This window comes from Phyllostomus hastatus, unplaced genomic scaffold (genome assembly GCF_019186645.2).
Source record: "Phyllostomus hastatus isolate PE091 unplaced genomic scaffold, TTU_PhHast_1.1 phas_contig_40, whole genome shotgun sequence".
NCBI lineage: Eukaryota > Metazoa > Chordata > Mammalia > Chiroptera > Phyllostomidae > Phyllostomus > Phyllostomus hastatus.
This window is the reverse complement of record NW_025333872.1, coordinates 79,845,481-79,864,952: the sequence shown is the minus strand read 5'-3', so window position 1 is coordinate 79,864,952 and position 19,472 is coordinate 79,845,481. Positions and strand designations below refer to the sequence as shown.

The following is a 19,472-nucleotide window of genomic DNA, read 5'->3' as shown; positions in this document are numbered from 1 at the left end:
GAGTACCCAGAGTAGGTGTTCTCCAGGCGCACTTTTCCCTCTTCTGGTTCAAATACAGCAGAAAACTTTAGTCTTTATTATTATTGGCTAGTCTCTGGAGAATTTGATAGACTTTGGTGGCCGTGTTCTTAGATCAAATGATTTGGTTTTGTTGATTTGTTACTAGAGATAAACAGGTACAGAAAGTTCTCACTTGCAAGTACAGCATAATGGCGTATAATGACACCAGTGTAGGCTAACTGATGGAAACGAGAGTTACTTACTTGTCTACAGTATTTTATGCACACTATAGTGAAACATTGTTGAATGAAACACTACTGGACGACCTGCTATACCTGGATATAAAAATAGTATTTTGGTGTCAGCTCAGCAGAACATCTGGCTAGCAATGGGGAGCGAATTTCTGAAAATGGATTCCACTATCCATAAAGCATCCACTCAGCTTTTTACTGAATTTCCAGAAGAATTCTATCTTTTTCATCTCCATCATCATTTAAGCCCTTCATGAACTTCATCCAAGTTGTGATGATGCGTAACCTTTACCTAACTGATTTTTATCTGGATGACCTTCAGCTTTATTAAGTTGGAAACAGAGAGTTGAGGGGCAGGGTGGTCATGCCCAGGCCCAGTGAGAGGTTTGGATTTTACTTCTTACGACCTAGAGACCTCATCTGAAAATTGAGAGCATATTAAAGGCTGAAATAAAGCCACGCTCTTTTCTCAGGCTCCGCCCCCCAAAAGCCCAGCTTGGGAGAGAGATAAACATACTTTCTCAGTATGTTTAACAGGCAATTTAGTTACAGTGTCTGTGTACACTGCTGCTGCCTGAATTAGTTCCCAGAACATCTGTTGCTGGTATCAGAAATGTTCTTTAGTCACAGCTCCCTTTCCCGAAGAAATCTGTTTTAGCAGGTCAGTCTGCTCTGCGGCTCTGGAACCGCAAGTGTGAGATGGGGGAGGAGTGCTGAACCTGGCCTGCACTAATGCACAGTCAGAGCCTTGCATATATTATATCTGCAGATACAGGAGTTGAGGATTTACAGTGTGAAAAAATGACTATTTGTTCCAACTGATTAAAAACAGTAGTGTGTGTGTGTGAGTGTGTGTGTGTGTGTGAGAGACGTGTGCACACCAACCTGCTCCACATTAGAGAACGATACACCTTTCTTAAAACTGTGGGCAAAATTTCCAGGCAGTGGCCGCCAGGCTGCCCGGACAGTTTCTGACCCACGGACTGTGTCGAAGGCTCGCTGCTCCTGCCCTGCATTGTGGGGAGGCCTCCTAGTTCCCCATTTTTTTATTTCTGTCATTTTTTTGGGGAAAGTCGATTTCAGTCCTCTGGCATAGATAGATAACATGCTATTAACTAAAATAATCACCATGACACACTTGATACAAAATAAATGTTATTAATAAATATGAGTCAATCCATTTAAAAAAAAGAAGCAGCAGCCTCCTAACTCCCTTCTGTTCTGGATTTGGTGAGGAACCTTGGCTGTCTTATCTCTCTTCCTTGGGTCCCTGGGTCTCTGGGGGATCCCGGATGTCCCATGGTTTTGGCCATTCCCCTCTTGGGGGCCCTGTGGCACTTCTCAGAGGACCATCTGGGAGACGCCTTCCTGTGTGTGGCCTGTGGCTGTTGACTGAGAGCTTTCTGTCCTGGATGGATGCGTCTGCTCACCCCTTCACACAGACTCCAGATGAGTAACTGCTTGACTGACCTTGTGCTAACAACATTGAATTCTTCATTTTTTCCCCCTGTCATTTTATAAAAATATGACACATAACACAGACAAATACATAAAGCAGGTACAGTTTAACAGATAATTATAAAGCAAACATCTATGTAACCATTACCCTTACTGGTCAGAAAGTAGAAAGTGACCGTGGTGATCGCTTCACAAGGCATAGCAATATCTGATCACTGGCTGTCCACCTGAAACTAATGCGATATTATGTATCAACTGCAGTTGGAAAATACATTTGAAAAAATAGGCTGTGACCTAAACTCCAGCAGCCTCCTGCTGTCCTCACTGTGTAACAGGAAAAGGCACATGTAGGTTCAAGTCCTGACTCAGTTCTGTGCTCGGGATGTGTGGTTTGAGTTTACTCTTGAGTTGTTCTTTCCACCATTTGACCTTTTCTCATCTGTAAAATAAAGATCAGAATATCTGTTTACATGGGAATAAAATGAACTTTTATGTACAGTATCTCAAAGTGGAAGCAGTTTGTGGAGGGAAGGAAAGGGTGCATTTTAATTTAAGTGCAATGGAGTACAAATGAAATATTTTATCAGTCTCCGCACTCCTTCCCAAATGGCTGTCGTGGTTTAGCTGGTGCTTCCTCTCGCACCCCTCACACTGCAGAGGTGTGCGTGGGGCAGAGGGGTGGAGGAAGAAAGGCACGTCATCAGTGACAGGGATGGCCACAGACGGTTAGCACCGAGATTCATTTCCACCACATGAGCAAGGTGTCTTTCTCCCCACTCACTGTCCACCTCCGGAAGGTGCCTGGAATGCTGTGCCGGAAGGGACTTTCCAGGTCCTCCGATGAGTAAACCCCCTTTTCATTTGGCGGGTGAGTAAACAAGGCTTATCGGAGTTACCGGATTAGTTTATGGCTACTGTGCAGTTCACAGATGACCGAGCCAGGATGACATCAGGGTTCTAGCTTCAGCCCATGCTGGCCTTTTGTGGTCTCAGGCCCTGAGGACCTGCCCCTTTGATGCCTCTTCAGTGCCCTCAGCTTTCCAAAAGGTCATGGGCACAGGGCTCACTCTCTGAATGTAAAGGCCCAAGGAAGATTTGGTTTCTCCAGGCAATTAATGTAGGGAATGCAGAATAGCTCATGGATGTCTAAAGGTGGTGGCTTCACTCTCTCCTGATTTCAGTAACATTCAGGTAAGTTTAAGAGAAATAAAGAAAGGAAGCTTCACCATGAGACATCATACCTTACTAATACCTATAACCATGTTTCAGTTGAATGACATTTAGTGCTTACTATTAGGATTACAATAGGTCATTAGTACATCAGCGGATTAAAACAAAAGGCCACCAGTTATAGAAGGGATAAGTAAAAGAAAGATGAGGGTTTGGAAATAGTAAACACACCCAATGACTTAATTCTTACAGCTGAGTTTATTCTTTGTCTAGTTCATTGCTTGTGTTCTTCCTGAAGAATCCTTCTGTGAAATTGATTTATAAAAGGAGAAGGTGAGCTTAAATTATTTTCTAGTTTAAGCAAAGATAGGCCTAGAATTGGGTTGGGGTGGGGGGTGGTTCGTTGTTCCAAAAAAGCCACCGAATGAGGTAGGAAATACAGCGCCTGATCCTTCCTAAACCACAGCAGCACTGACACCTCGTCCTGTTGTCACTGCTTGTCCCGGAGGACACGACTCAAGCGCTGCCTGTGGGCTGCTGGAAGACCACGTCCCACTTTCGTGCTCCCTTCCTCTTTTGGAAAACAATTTATGATCTCTGAGTTTCCGTCTAAGCACTAACATTCTGATTGGCCCCGGTGCTTAACTGCTTAAGGGTGCTATGTGTGGACTTTATTGACACAAAGATATAATTTACTGCTGGGCATAAGTCCTGACAAATGTGTTGACATGAAAATTTCCTAAGCGATTCCTGCAAGAGAGGCACGGGGCTGGATGTTGTAGGTGAGTCAAAGATGAGGGATGTTTCCGCTTTCTGCCAGAGGCTTACAGCCAGCTAAGGAGATAAGATACGTGGATGAGTTACTCACTGTGAGCTTCACGACAGTGGTATCATTGAGCCTCACCCTTGTCCCTGGGTGTTGTCCTTAAAACCCAAGTCTGATCATGTCTCTCCTCTGTTAAAAGTTCTCCACCAGCCTCTCTCATAACTTCCTCAGCATCTGATAGCCTTTATGATCTGACCCGTGTTAGATCATAGCACTGCCTCCATCTGCCAACTCCCTCTTCCTCCCCATGCCTCTCAACCCCTTCAGCCAAGTTCTGAACCCTGTGCCTTCGCATGTAAAGATAAGGTCCAATTGGAATGCTGTCTTGTCCGGTCCACGCTTTCTCTCCATGGCACGTCACAGTCCATTCCTCCTCCCTTCCGAACCACAGCCGCTCACACCTGGCCAACTCCTGTTCGTCCTTTAAGAAGCTTCCTGTGGGTGCCCGGGTCCCCACAGAGCTTTCCTGCCCTGGGCAGACTGTGGCGTTGCTTCTACGCTTTCCCACACATTTCCTGTACCCCTCCATTAAACTGCTTATACTGAGTTACATAATTGTATTTTCATGTATGTCTCCCCATCTGGTGATAGCAAGATCCCTGGGAGTAGGACCTTTCTTGTCATTTGTGTGACCCAACACAGAGCTCCGTGTGTGGCACTGTCAATACTGCTGGGTTTGTGCACGTCCTGGAGAGGTCATCCAGGACTTAGGAGAGACATGAGAGCCGAAGCCACAGAACAGCTGGTGAAATGCAGGAGTGAGATAAAGGATGGAGGGAATTGGGGGGGTGGGGGCTGGGAGCTGGGTCAGGAAGGCTTCAGTTGAGGGGGTGGGATGGAGTAGGTAGAAGGAGCCGGGAAGAGAAAGTGAATGAGGATATCATGGTACTCACGGACAGGGAGAGCCTGAAGGGAAGGCTCCTGAGTGGATCGTTCGTTGGAGCAGTGTCAAGGAAGTCTTTGGGTTTAAGAAGTCAGATTTTGTGAGATAACAATTATTTTTTTAATACATTTATTTATTTATTTATTTATTTATTTATTTACTTTTTAGAGAGGGGAAGGGAGGGAGAAAGAGAGAGAGAGAGAATCAATGTGTGGTTGCCTCTCACATGGCCCCCACTGGGGACCTGGCCTGCAACCCAGGCATGTACCCTGACTGGGAACTGAACCTGCGATGCTTTGGTTCGTAGACCACACTCAGTCCACTGAGCTATGCCAGCCAGGGCAGATAACAATGATTTTTATAAGCAGAAATATAATACAAATAACTTTTAAGAAATAAAACAAAAACTGTCAAACAAAGAAAAAAGGGACAGTAGTTTGAGGTGGTGGCAGGGTAGAGGTACTGTTATTGCTTGGTTAAAAACTGTAGCCGATTGAGATTTTGGATACAGAGAGAGAATGGGAGGATGCTCCTTGGGGAGGTGCCAGGCAATGGACCCTGGGGCACAGGCCAGGGTGGGTTTCAACTTCCGTCTCCTAAACTGAGAACTGGAGAAAGCACTTTTTGAGATGGAGCAAAAGAATGTTGACGTTCACTAGGCGGCATTGGAGGCTCGAAGGGCATGGGGCCCCCACCGGATTACTAAACCTTTGGTAAAAAGGATGACTTCATCTGGTGCTCTCTTGTTCAGTGCTTGTGAATTTAATTAGGTTGACTTTTTAAAGACAAATGATAATGCTTTCAGAGACTTTATACAAGAAATATAGGGATTTCTTTTGGAATTTATGTCCTTAGGGAAAGCTGCCCAACCTGATGAAACAATGGATTAAATTCTCTATTGAGAAAAGAGAAGAGCAAAGACAAAAATGAGGACTTGGCAGATTGGGAATGCCACCCACAGCAGGCAGTTTAACTTCGCATGTCGGACTCGATGGCTCACCAGTTTTTTTGTGATACTCGCTACTGAGCATGGTAACCCTGGAAGGGTAGTTAATAACCTATGAGAGGAAGTCAGATGCAGGAGCAAAGAAAAAATGAACACTCATTGCTTTTACAGGAGGTAAAGAGGCATGTTGTCTTTTTCTAATGGTAAGCAACACACAAAAGATAGAATAGCAAGGACAGTCATTTAAATGATCCCAGTCTTAACAAAGCACTCTGGATTGTTTAAACAAAAGGCTTTTTGTTTTGTTTTGTTGTGTGTGTGCCTGTAGCCAGTCTGCTGTTTCAGCAATTCTATTTTAATTCCTGATAAAGGGAGTAACTTGAGTGGCCTCTATATTTCACTTAGTGCAGCATGAAAATGCTACATTGAAGGTACTGTGGATAAGGTTTGTTATCATTCACTGTACAACTGAAGTCTCTAGTGTTGGTTTAGAATCTCTGCAGGCTATTTGATATTGAGTAACCTTGGTGATGCTCCACCACTGCCAGTGATAGGGCTTTTTCATTCAGAAGTGAAATGAGAGCGCCTCCAATTTGGCTTCCCTGGGATGTGCTCAGCCAGCACTTGCACACCCTTAGCGCACTCGCATTAGTCACGGGCATCAGACAGCTCTCAGCTTAATTTCAACCCCACTTACTTCTGTACATCTCCTTAAGTTAATGTGTGTATGTGAAGGGAAGAAATGTTCAACTTTAGTTTAATGCATGGCAAATAACATTTTAAGACTCATTCTTTCCATCGTTTGCAATGAAAAATAAAGCTAACAGTTTTATCCAGCCCCTTAAGTTTTAATATTTAATTCTTAACTTCTGGGAGAGGTTTTTAGTCCACTCTATTAAGGAATTAGCCATAGAGGGAGACTATTAATCAAAATGACTATTTTTTTTCCTCTTCTACATAAAATGAGATTGCCTGACAGTATTTAATACTGATGTCACTGGTCCCAGGCTAATGGTGGGGGGCGGAAGGGAGACTCTTTCCAGTGCATTAATACATTAGTCAGCAAATTCATTTCCTGTTTATTGAGCCAATGACACAAGTAATGTGTATTTTTTCCTCTAATACTCCACCTTCTCCGTCCTGATCACTTCATTTTACCAAACGCACTGTGTAAACTGAATGAGAAGTCATTGGAATTGTGTTAATAACTTTTGGGCATGTGAATTTGGCAGTCCCCTTATCATTCTTTTTTCCTCTTTTGGCAAAGAAACCCATTTATGTCAAAGGTGGCATTCCATCACCATCTCCACTTTTCTGCTTTACTCCTCCCCAAAACTTTTCTGGCAGGTTTCTGTGTAACTGAAGCTTTCCTGTGACATCTGCTCTACCTGAACAGAAATCTTCTGGGAGTCGCCTATCATGTAGTTCGTTTTTCCATGCTGGATTTGGTCGGTTTTCCTAAAATTCTGCTAAGACTAAACTGCCTTGGATACATAGCCCTGGTAGAGCACTAAACATTATCTTCCCTGTTTCACACTCTCCCACCTGCTCTTCCCTCATCCTCTTATTTCTTGATTGGGGCCCCTCTCCCATTAAATTCTGTGTTGATGCTGGTCCCAACCCCTGCTCTCCAGTTTTGCTTAATTAACACTGATGACATGGCTGGTGTGGTTTGGAGAACCACTGCTCCGTAAATTGTCACGTGAACTTCTTTATCCATCACCGGAACTGTAAACACCTTCAAGGTTGGAATGTATCCATTAAGCATGACTAGCTCATTGCAAGCTAGGATTTGAACACGCGGCTATCAACTTTCAGAGTTTGAGCTCTTGACGGCTGCTGTTCATTACCTGGCTGTGAGCAGGTTTCTTGAGCAAACTGAGGCTCCTTCCCTTTGGAGGAACCCCGTTTCCTCGACACTTGGGTGATAGTTGGCCCTGGCTGGCCCTCTTTTTCTTCCCCACAGTTAAGCAAATTATACTCTAGCAGCCGGAACATTTTGTTTTATATGCACCATTAAGAGAGGAGATATTTACTTTTAGAACTTTTAGAGAGACTTGGGCTTAATCATTAAAGCCATACATTTTCTCCTCATCCTTTTATGTTTTATGGTGCTTTGGATGCTACGTGTCATCGAAACGATGATTGATGAAGAAGTGGTTTTATGGACTCAAATATGCATTTATTGGGAGATAAATTTGGATTTAATACTTCATATATAATAATGTTCTTTTATGTCATTGTAAGTATTCCTATATAACTACATATAAACTCTTACCCTAAAGGGGAGAGTCATTAGGGTAAACTCTTACCCTAAAGGGGGGAGTACATTAATGAATCATTAATGTAATACTCAATCAAAAGGGCATATTTGTTTAGAATCTGTCATTTAAAATTGTTATTGAATTATCTACAAAAATATCCCCTGAAAAGATCTATATTAAATCCATGATGTCTTTAAGATTTGACATAGGTTTTCACCTCACTTGATATGCTGCAAATAACTAAGTTACTTAAACATTTGACCATTTGTAGTCTCTTAATTATGTTCAGATTTGTTGATTCTTAAAGACAATTTAAGTACATTGATGTTCAACTGTTATGAAGAATTTAGGGAAAATACAGATGTAATTTTAGAAAATTCAGTGTGTAACTAGAAAGGCAGAATCTTAGCTACAGTATCAGTATGGTTTCTTTTTTCTCTTCTAGTATTGCCAAACTCAATCAAATAATGAACTAAAAGGTAAATCCCTTCTATTTTAAAATGCATTTTGGTTTGATTTTCCTGAAGAAAATAAGTTCTCTAATATTTGCAAAATGTAGTATTTGAGTGCAGTAAGTTTTTCCCATGTGCTTTCTTGAAAGCTTAAACTAGATTCTTTAGCTGTGTGATAGCTGATACAGCTGTTGAACAAGAATTGATTTTCTTCCAAACATATACGACTGTAGTCTTATGTGCTCTTAGCCCTCTGATCCTGGATAAAGATATGTAATAGAACTGGTCTTCCACCGTTCTTGGTAATCTGATGAATAAGTAACCGGGATAGAAGTTTGGAAACCTGGGTCTACCAGAAACTTGACATCTGGGTTCCATAATCCATAGACAAATACAGATCTGCTTTCCTGCCAAAGGTTAGAGCATTGTGGAAAGAAACTGCTACAGGAATTGGGCATCAAGAGATGCCCGTGTAGCTACTGAAAAGCTGTGCAACCCTGGAGAAGACACATCCTTCAGCCTCAGGGACAAATCTCTGAGGTCCCGAGAAGTTACTCTTTGTAGTGGGGAAAGATGAGATGTGGCAACAACTCTCTGCAGACATGACAGGAACTACTGCATATTAATAATATTGAGGGGAGCCCTCAATAACTTGGATTGAGGGCCCCCCCACCCCGAATAAGCCACTGTTCTAAGTACTTTGCGTGCAGAAAATTATTTACTCTTCTCAATGACTCGAAGAGTTGGGGATTATAATTATCCACATTTTACATACGAAAACCCTGAGACACAAAAAGAAACTTGCTCCTAGTGGTGGAGCCAAAATTAGAATCCAGGCATTTTGGCCCCAGAGCTGGTGTTCTTTCCTGAGGGTGAATTGCAGACAATTACAGTGCTTGTGAGGAAAAGCTGCCCTCCACCCTATCTCCCTCTCCTACCACACTTACCGATGTCTCTAATTAAACACCAGCCTTTATCTAGCAAATCAATACATTCAGTTGGGGGTTTTACTGCTCTTGAACTTTTTCCTAGAAAGAAAAGATATTAACCTAGTTCTACTATAGTTTTTTCCTACGTGTACATTTTTATAACCAAAAAAATGCGAATACAAAATGAAATAATTAAGTGAATGTTCACCTTAAGGAATATTGGTATTTAAGGTCTTATTGCACAGGTGGCAAACACAAGGCCTGCAGGCCAAATCCGGCCCCCACCTTGTTTTATCCCACCTGGCACCTTGTTTCTACCCGGCGGCAGCACCGAGCTCTCGCTTAGCTATTGAAATTCAGATGAGAGAAGGACTCATCTCCTCCTCAATATGAAGTAATAAAAGTAGACTCAGCATTTTAACATGGAAAAGAAAATCCTTTGATCCCTTCTGGAAATTATTTCATAAATTCCCAAATTTATACTAATTATACATAATAGTATATAATGCATATTGCCATCACCCGTTCCCAAGCACTCTTACAGGTGATGGCAGTACAGGCTCCACTGGCCCTTGGGCGCCGCGGCCGCCACCGTGTTACGCGGGAACCCACCTCACTGCTGTTTCGAGACAGCTTAATCAAAATGCCACCCTCCTTTAAGGTTTACCTCAAATCCTGTCTTCTACGAAGACTTCCCTAGTCACTCAAACCTTCCATGCTGCCTGAACTCTTCAGCATTAGGAACCACATCACACACTTTTTCCTCGGATCCTCTTTTGTGCCTCTCACAGTGAAGGGGTTCGGTGGATGTGTTCAAGGAAAGACTTGCGAAGTAAGGCAGTAAGGAGGCACAGTAGCGGCTGCTGCCAGAGAGGCAGGAACATAGTCATGAGACATCATTAGCCCCTAAGACACTTCTCTTTCCTCAGCGGCTCACACATTGTGACTCCAGAGCAGAGCTTCCCACCCCACATTCACCCATTCGTTCACAACCACGTGCCACGTGCTGTTAGAGGCACAGGAGATTCCACAGCAGACAGAACAGACAGAAATGCCTGTCTCCGTAGAGCTTACATCTTAAAGAGGGCACAGACCACAAACAGGAAAATGTTAAATGCATCCATGTTAGAAGGACCTGAGTGCCGAGAGGAAAACAGAGCAGGGCAGGGACTAGGGAGTGGTGGTGCCACAGGCCTCGCGGAGTGGTGGCATCTGAGAGAGACAGGGGAGCGTGGTTCGGGCAGAGTGAAGGGGGAGAACAGGAGGAGATGTGGTTAGACAGGCAAAGGGGGGCCAGTCAGTGAGGGTCTGGTAGCTTGCTGAGTGGACTCTGGTTTCCGCCAGGAGGCTGGGCGGCGGGGAGTAGCTGCTGACGACTTTGACCAGAAAGGTGACATAATCTCCCTTCCATTTCTTACCATGTTCCTGTTCACCTGCTTCCCCGAGATGCTAGGACTCAGCTCAAAACTACTCAGATATGGAATTGATGTGTTACCAGTGTTATGTATTCTGATCCTTGAACGTAGGCTACCTCTTGATTTATTCAGATCTTTTAAAACTTTCTGTTTTGAGGTTTTGAGTGGACAAGTCTTATACATCCTTTGTCAGATATATCCCTAGGTATTTCATATTTTTGATACTATTATAAATGATACTACTTTTTAAATTTTAATTTCCAATTCATTGCTGGAATATAAAAATACATTTGATTTTTATATATTGATCTTCTGTCAAGCTTTATATTATATCAAGCTGTATATATTCCATACAATTAAAATATTTCTGTGAGAATCAAAGATCCTTATGAAATTTTTCCACATCTAAGCATCTTCTGATTCCATACTGTGTTAATTTCTATGGCTAATGACAAAGTACCACAAACTGGGTGGCTTAATACAACAGAAATGTATTGTGTCTCACAGTTCTGGAAGCCGGAAGTCCCAAATCAAGGTGTTGGCAGGGCCAGGCCCCTCCAGCCTCTAGGGGAGAACCTCTCCTTGCCTCTTCCAACTTCTGATGGTCCCGGGCACTCTTTGGTTTATGACGACGTGACTCCAGCCCCTCCCTCCGTCTTTTCCTGGCCCACTGCCTTCATGTCTGTGCGTCTCTGTTGCTTTGGAGGTGGCGTAGGGAAATGCGTGGGTAATGGCAAAGCTTAGCACGCTCGAGTGCCAGGCGTGGCTTGGGGTTGAAACCTCTGGGACGGATAGGTGACCCCCGCCAAGCATCCCATGGCAAAGAGGGAGAGGAAAGTGGCCATCAGACAGAAGAGCTCAGAGCGGCAAAGGGAAGACTGCAGCTGGGGACAGGGGTCTTCACGTCGTCCTGGCGTCTGTGTTTTCTCTTCTAAGGACATCAGCCACATGGGAGTGGGGCCCATCCTCATGGCCCCACTGTACCAAGGTTCCATCTGGGAAGACCCTACTTCCAAATAAGGTCACATTTGCAGACCCCAGGGGTCAGGACTTCAACGTATCTTTCAGCTCCTGTCATGTACTTTCAGATCAAAGAACCTGTCCTTTCCTTGCTCTTGCAGTTATGGTAGATTAATATAATAAACACATGTACCAAGCACCTGGCTGGTTCTCTTCCAATGTAAAATATCCCTACGTAGGAGGCTTCGAGTTAGGTAAAACTAATTAAGTAGTGACTTTATAAATTCTGCAGTTACATCAGTGAAAATATTTTAGCTGTATTTTGGATGGAGAGGAGTTAGCAATAAATTTTCAGGCCACCGACAATAAGAGAAGCTCAGTGTGATATATTGCACATACATAGGGAAAAAAATATAGCCTCATGATGTTTTGGTAAAGATGGAACCAGCAGCTTTGTAAAATGGTAGTATCTTAAAGAATTGTGCAGCCAAGCCAACCTTGTGGAATTGCTTATTGGCTTTTCAAAGTGGTGGAGTGTGGAGTGGTTGTGGTTTCTGTGGTCGGTTCTACCAGCGAAGGCCAATTTGTGAGCAGCCGCTGCGTGGAAGGTTCTGCGCACAGTTCCGGCGCGGCCCTAGGCAGTCTCCCCGTGGAGCAGCGAGCGCTGGGGCACATCTGTTGAATGACTGTCACAAAAGCTTCCCGGAAGGAGCTGCAGAGGTGGACCCTGGGTTTCCAGGAGGTTAAAATGCTGTCCCCGAGGTCTCACAGGTAGTAAGTGGTGCCAGGTCGGTCTGGATCCCAGACGGTCAGCTGCTCCTGCGTGCAGCGTCCCTCCCACGTCAGCTCCTCTTCCTGAAAGGCAGAGGGGGAGCTTTGCATTGCTGTTGCAATGTTCACATCAAAAGCCTCTTAGCCTCACTCGGGGGTTGGAGATAAACATTAAGTAAGTGTTGGGAGAATGGTAACAGGAGTCTGGAAAATCTTAGGTTCAGTGTTATCCCTCTGTTTGGCAGAGTCATTAGAGACGTTTTTGGATATTCTCATTTTCTCCCTTGCTTATGAGGTAGGGTTGCCCTTTCTTGTCCCCTTTGAAGCTAGGTAGGGCCATGTGGCTTGTTTTGTCTAACGAAATAGTAGCGGAAGTAACCGCTGGCAGAAGTTCCAGGCACCGGTGTGAAATGCACCACATTCTGATGTACTGCCTTTTGATTATCCAAGCACAAGTCCAGGTGGATGGCCCCGCTGTCTGGGCCCCGGTCCCCGAGTGACCTTGGGGAGCAGAGCCCCTGCTAGTTCAGCAAGGATGAGGAGGATGCTCAGCAAAGGACCTTCTGGTTGTGTTAAGCCACGGGGATTTTGGAACTCCTTGTACCTGCTGCGTACTCTAGCTCACTGTGACCGATTCAACACATAGAAAGAACGAAACATAGAAAGTAGAAATTCACCCTAGATTTCCAGTGGAGAAAATTATTTTGAAAATAACTCTTTAAAGCTTCTTGTAGGAGGCTCTTGTAACATGTCTCAGATATTTATACGGAAAGCCTAAGGAAAAGCTTTGCATGAAGCTTTGGAGGCCAAAGCAGTATTAAATTCACGAGATGATTAGATAACCATCTAGTACTATGGCATTATTTTTTTTCTTCTATATTTAAAACTTCTGCCTGCCAACAAATGTTTGTTCATGGTTCTTGCACTAAAGAAAACAGCTTGACATGTAAGGAAGGAGGAGGAAACTGGTGGTGGGGAAACCAGAGGACACACGAACGGGGTCACCTTTATCCGGGCAGCGCTGTGGGAACAGTAGCGGGGTTGCACTCTTCATTTCTGTTGCTAGAGGACCGTGTGTTAAAGACAGATCTTCAGTTACATCGAGGATCTGGTTTCGAGCCTGTAGCTGCTGGCTTCACCGACTCTAAACTCTGTTGTGCCTTGCACTTAGTCACTCAGTGCGGTGTCTGAAGTCTTTGTTTGTGGGTGACGGCTGGCACCCCTGTCTCACTCTACGGAGGGTCCACTCGTGTGTGACGAACGGAGTCATGGTTTCGGAAGCTGAGAGCTGTTGCAGCCTGACTGGAGGACATTTCCTCCCATTCCCCTCGAGCTGGAATAAGATAAATGGCAGTGGACATTGAGGAGTTTATGAGATCTCAGAAAATTTGTAAGAGTCACAAAGAAATTGGTCATCTGCCAAAAATTTATACTGCCTCGTTTCATCTTAGATGTGGCATCATCTTTCATTTGATATGCTACTCTTTGTTATGTTACTGTTTAAACATTTCTGTGTTATAAACTTCATTGAGGAAAAGAGAGGCATTTTCTTTTAAACGAGGGTCAAATGGTGATACACCATTTATTATTTGAATCACTAATAATTGCAAGACTTTTGTGCTTTTAATATTGAATAGTAATTTTCCAATATTTCAGTCTTTTAAGATTTAACATGTCTCAACTCATGTATCAAGAATATCAAAACTGCCCTCCCTGGCTGGTGTGGCTCAGTGGATTAAGTGCGGGCCTGTGAACAGAAAGGTTGCTGGTTCGATTCCCAGTCAGGGAACATGCCTAGGTTGCAGGCCAGGTCCCCCAGTTGAAGGTGTGCGAGAGGCATATGATCAATATATCTCTCAATGTTTCTCTCCCTCTCTTTCTCCCTCCCTTCTCCTCTCTAAAAGTAAGTAAATATAATCTTTCTTTTTAAAAAAGAATATCAAAATTTCCCTCACTGGTGTGGCTCAGTGGATTGAGCACTGGACTATGAACCAAAGGGTTGCCGGTTCGATTCCCAGTCAGGACACATGCCTGGGTTGTGGGCCAGGTGCCCGGTGGGGGGCATGCGAGAGACAACCACACATTGATGTTTCTCTCTCTTTCTCTCTCTTTCTCCCTCCCTTTCTCTCTCTAAAAATAAATAAATAAAATATTTAAATAAAAAAGAACATCAAAACTAATATCAACTTTAGAGATGATCTAGTTCAGGAATCCTTATGTCCTTAGAGAGGAATCTTTTTCAAGCATTATCTGACATGGTATCCAATACATAATGCAGATTCTTAACATTATAAAATTTTATAATTTCAAACATACTTATTATAGGGTCAATTAGTGAGGGGGGAAATACTATTTTGAACAATATAAAGACTTCATTTAAAAGGGCCTTGGCTTTCACTTTATAAGTACTTTGTTTCATTTGGCAAGTATTTGAAAATACTGAATTACATGGTAAGTAGCTGCAAGTGGTAACAGTTTTTATTAGTTTGTTTTACAAGGTTCACTCTGAATCCTTGGGAGACTTCAGTTTTACAGGACCGCAGAAAAGTTAATGTAGCAGCACAAGTTAATGAAATGTAAAACTGTTGAGCTTGACTGTTATTTTTTTAAAATCTAGCTTTAAGGTAATTAAAGAAAATCAAATAAAAAATGCACTGAATCCCAAAACCGCATAGAACAGCATTTGAAAACTACTAATTATGCTTTATGTAACAATATCTCTGTGGAGTGACAGTATAGATTCTGTTCGTACTATTTTTTTAAGAAATTGTCAAATATGGTAGAAAATGTGAAAACAGCTCTCACCAAAAAGGGTTAGGTTAGTGTGAGTAAATCTTCATTAAAAAATAAGTTGTGTTGTGGAAGTTTCAGAAATTTTTTTAAAATTTCCATTTTACACAATATTGAGTGGTTGCCAGCCCAGCCCACAAATTATTTATCCCATAAGTGACTGAGGTAATAATATTTAGCTATCTTTTTTTTATGTATGCACTTTTAAGTTAGTTGGTATTCTAAAAGATCCTCATGGCAATTTCCATGGGATTTTTAAAAATCTGATTTGTAGCTTTGGCTGGGTACTCCTTTGTATAAAATACACCCACGTTTTGGGCCTGAGCTTTCAGGAAAAAAATCTTTCATTTTAATTTTTGAACCCAATTATTTATTTATTTTTTATATTTAGAAACAAAAGTGGTTATCATATACCCTGGTATTATTTTGCATACAGGTATCGCTGTTGCTTTCTAGAGTTATACCTTTAACACATAAGCATAAATAAAAGAATTAAAAACATTTATATAGATATGGGATTAGTACCAACCTATGTATAATGTGCATCTTTATTTTTTCCTCAAAAGTTTGGGCAAAAAAGTGTAGATTATACACAGCAAAGTACAGTATTTGGTTAGAGTATTCTCCAGATATGCCAAGGTGGTGGGTCTGATCCCTGGTCAGGGCACATACAAGAATCAACCAATGCATGCATGCATGAATAGGTGGAGCAACCAATCAAAGTTTCCATCTCTCTCTTCCCAAACCCCTTCTATAAAAATCAGTTAAAAAATCTGATTTGCAGCCCTGGGTTGGAAACTTTCTCTATCCAGTCCCACTGTGTGGTAGCAGAGAGAGTGAGGGACTTTTATTTTCTGGTTGGGGAATTTTTATCCTTGCACAAAAGGAACTGCTGCCTCCTCTTTGAAGAAGAATCATAGATCCTAATGTTAGAGAGGAAATCTGAAGATGCCCTACTTAGTTCTGTGCCTTCACGGGCATGGTTTTGTAAAGCTGTCAAAGAGGAAACTTTTCCAGAAGCAAACGTATTTTGTGCTACTTTAGCATGCTGGATATTTAAAGGAACCCTGTGGCAAACACTTTGCAAGGCAAATGCTCCTCTAAGATGGCATCTGGGTAAAGGGAAAGCTCTTGGAGCTTCGAAAAGCCTCAAGAAGTCAGCTGCACTCTCCACACTGATGAGAGTGATCAGCGCAATGGGTCCTCCTTGAAGACAATCCCAGTCTCTGCACAGCCAGTGGCCCCAGCCCCCTGTGACCCAGGGCACCACCATGTGCCCTGATTACCTTCCACTCGGTGGTGCCAGGCATTCCTCTGTGGACTGGCAGGCCTCTCAGAGTGCCGCCGGCTTCACATGAAATTCCCTACAGTGATTAGAGGCTGTTGGGCACCAAAGTTAAATTGAGAACTAAAAATGTGAGCACACTGGCCTGTGGTTTTCTCATGCCACTTCCAACTGATGAGTCTAGGAAACAAGTGCAGCATGAGGATTGCTTGTGGGTTTTGATGTGGAATTACATAAGCAATTGTTATGTGAAAAAATACAGTAAATAAGACCCTGGGTTCAGATTGTGAACCCGCTGTATGCTTGCATGCACAATGCTATGGAGAGACTGAATTAATTGATTACCCTAAGCTTGACTCTGAAGGTTGCTGGGAGGTGTGAAGGTAACCCCTTCAAAGTGTGTTACCGTAGCATGCAGTGTGTAGTGGGTGCTTGGTCATTTTTATAATTTTCATTTTCAATATTACTATTGTTTTGAAGTCTTATTATGCCTAGGGAATATGGCCAGATAAGGTTAATAAGGAGGAGTAAAGAAATTCTGGCTTCCAATGCCCTTTCTCCACCCGTGTCCTATCCCCTCTGCAGAATGTGACAAACTGCGGCGGGATGGCTGCCGGAGCTCCCAGTACTACTCCCAGGGCCCCACCTTCGCCGCCCCCTCGAGTGCACTCTGCAATGAAGACCAAGATGAGGATGAAGAAGCAGATCAGAAGGTAAGGCTTCTCAGCTCAACGCAGGATCCTGGGTTGCATCCTAGGACAGAAAAAGGGCGTAAGTGGGGAAACTCATGAAATCAGAACAAAGCCCATTTTGGTTTTTTTTTGTTTGTTTTGTTTTGTTTTGTTTTTTTGATTTCTTAGTTTTGACAAGTGTACCATGATGATGCAACACACTGACACCAGGGGAAACTGGGTGAAGGATACATGAGAAACTCTCACTCTCTGTGACCTTCACCACCATTCACCGTGTCACGATGTGACGCTGAGGCTTCCAGGATGGGCAGCCGTCAGTGGTCATTGTGTGGGACCAGGCATGTCCCTTTATCCTTCCTCCATGTGTTCTTCAACAGAGCTACTTTAAGTCCAGGAGTATAATTCATTTTTAAAACAAGTATTTATTAAGCATTTCCTATATGCCAGGAACTATTCGAAGTGTCTGGTGAGACACCAAGGCATCACTGAGGCAGACACCGAGGTGTTTGGTGAGGCATCATTACTTCTTGGTTAGAAGCATTAGAAAGTGACATGTGCTCTGCAGTAAAACCAAGCAGAGTAAGACAGAGGGGAGGTTGTGACTTTAAGTGAAGAGGGTAGGCCTTCCTGAGCCAAGAAGTGATTGGGGTTGAAAGGGTGAGCCAAGCAGAAGTCTTGGAGGAGACCATTCCAGGATGAAGAAGCAGTCAGTGCAATAAATGTTTCATAAGGATATATGCCACGTATCGGATTCTGCAATGTGCAAACATAATGTCTGTAGTTGCCTCAAGGAACTTAACGGCTCTTGTGTAGGGACAACTTACCAGAATAAAAAGTTTTTATTGTGCCTTGCAGATATGCTTTTTCTTTAAAAAAAAAAACACACAACTTTTAAATTAAAGGTTTCTGGCAACCCTGCCTCAAGCAAATCTGTTGGCATCATTTTTTAAACAGCATTTGCTTACTTTGTATCTCTGTGTCACATTTTGGCAATTGCTGCAATATTGCAAACTTTTTAATTATTACTGTATGACTCGTTATCAGTGATCTTTGATGTTACCAGGGCAAGACCCTCTACCAACAAAAAGATCCCAACTCACTAAAGGTTCAGGTGATGGCTAGAAAGTATTTTTAAATTAAGCTATGTGAATTGTTTTTTATAGAAATAATGCTACTGCACACTCAATAGACTGTAATGTAGTATAAACATGCCCTTTATTTGTACTAGGAAAGCAAAAAAAATAGTGTGACTTTCTTTACTGTGGTATTCACTTTATTTTTGTGGTCTGGAACTGAACCCTCTCCATCCCTCACGTATGACCGTGTGTCGCCTGCAACAACAAGCAGTCGTCAATAGTGACGTGTGGAAGAGAAATTCTTCTGACTCGAGCAGTCAGGAAATTGAGGGAGGTTTGAAGAGGGCAGGGTATTTAAGAAGAGGAGTTATAGGGCTATTGCAACAGGCAAGACATAATGAGAACCTAGGCCAAGAGAGTGGCTGTGTGAATGGTGAGGAGGGGGAAGCTGAGAGATGACGGTGGCGTTTTCGCAGTTAGGAGACAAATTTCGAGTCTCAGCTTGCCACTTGCTTTCTTTGGATGTATCAATTGGCCCCTCAAGGCATTCATCTCCTTATCTAGAAAGAGGGGAGTGGAATAAGATCTCTCTCTGAGATCTTTTCAAACAGGCTGTTGATTCATTCATTTACTCAATAAATATTTATTTAGCATCTCCAATATGCCAAGCATCACTGTAAGTCCTGAGAGCCCGTCAAGTGAAAAAAACAAGGTCCCTGCCACCCAGGGGGAAATGATGGTAAACAGACAAATACACTGTAACACTATGGGGTGATGAGTGTAACGGAGGAAAAACAGAGCAGCAGTAAGGAGAATTAGAGAGTGACAGGGCTGCTCTTCTAGACTGAGCTTTGGGGAAGGACCCTGTGGGGGCGCCATCTGGGCAGACCTCAGAAGGAAGGGGAGGAAACCACACAAGAGTATCTCTGGGAGGAGTTTTCTCGGAAGGAGAGATAGTGAGTGCCAAGGCCTGGAGGCGCAGTAAGGCTGTCCTGTGGGAGGAATAGCCAGGGACCTGAGAGGCAGGCGGTGAACTAGGGGAAGAGAGGCGGTAATGACTTTGGAGAGAGAACCAAGGGCCAGATCCACGAGACCTAATCAGGCACAGTAAAGACTTTAGATACATTGTTCCTGGATGAGATGGGGAGGACCCGGAGGGCTTGAGGTGGAAGCAGCTTGATCCAATTCACCATCGAATGCACTTAGTCTGCCTGAGGACGCACTGGATGGAGACCAGCCTGGAGAGAGTTGAAGATGGAAGCTGAGGCAGGTCAACAGGTTATGGCAGTAGTCCAGGCAAGATG

General features: G+C 43.2%; 1 protein-coding gene across 6 annotated transcripts in view; it reads left to right on the top strand.

Annotated features, from left to right (window-relative positions):
• Nucleotides 1-19,472, top strand: part of NHSL1 (NHS like 1) — a 220,115-nt gene that overhangs the window by 165,758 nt on the left and 34,885 nt on the right. For all 6 annotated transcript variants that reach the window (XM_045843027.1, XM_045843024.1, XM_045843022.1 and 3 more), the window contains exon 3: nucleotides 16,986-17,113. In XM_045843027.1, coding sequence (XP_045698983.1) covers nucleotides 16,986-17,113 — 128 coding nt within the window. The remainder of the gene's footprint in view (nucleotides 1-16,985; nucleotides 17,114-19,472) is intronic.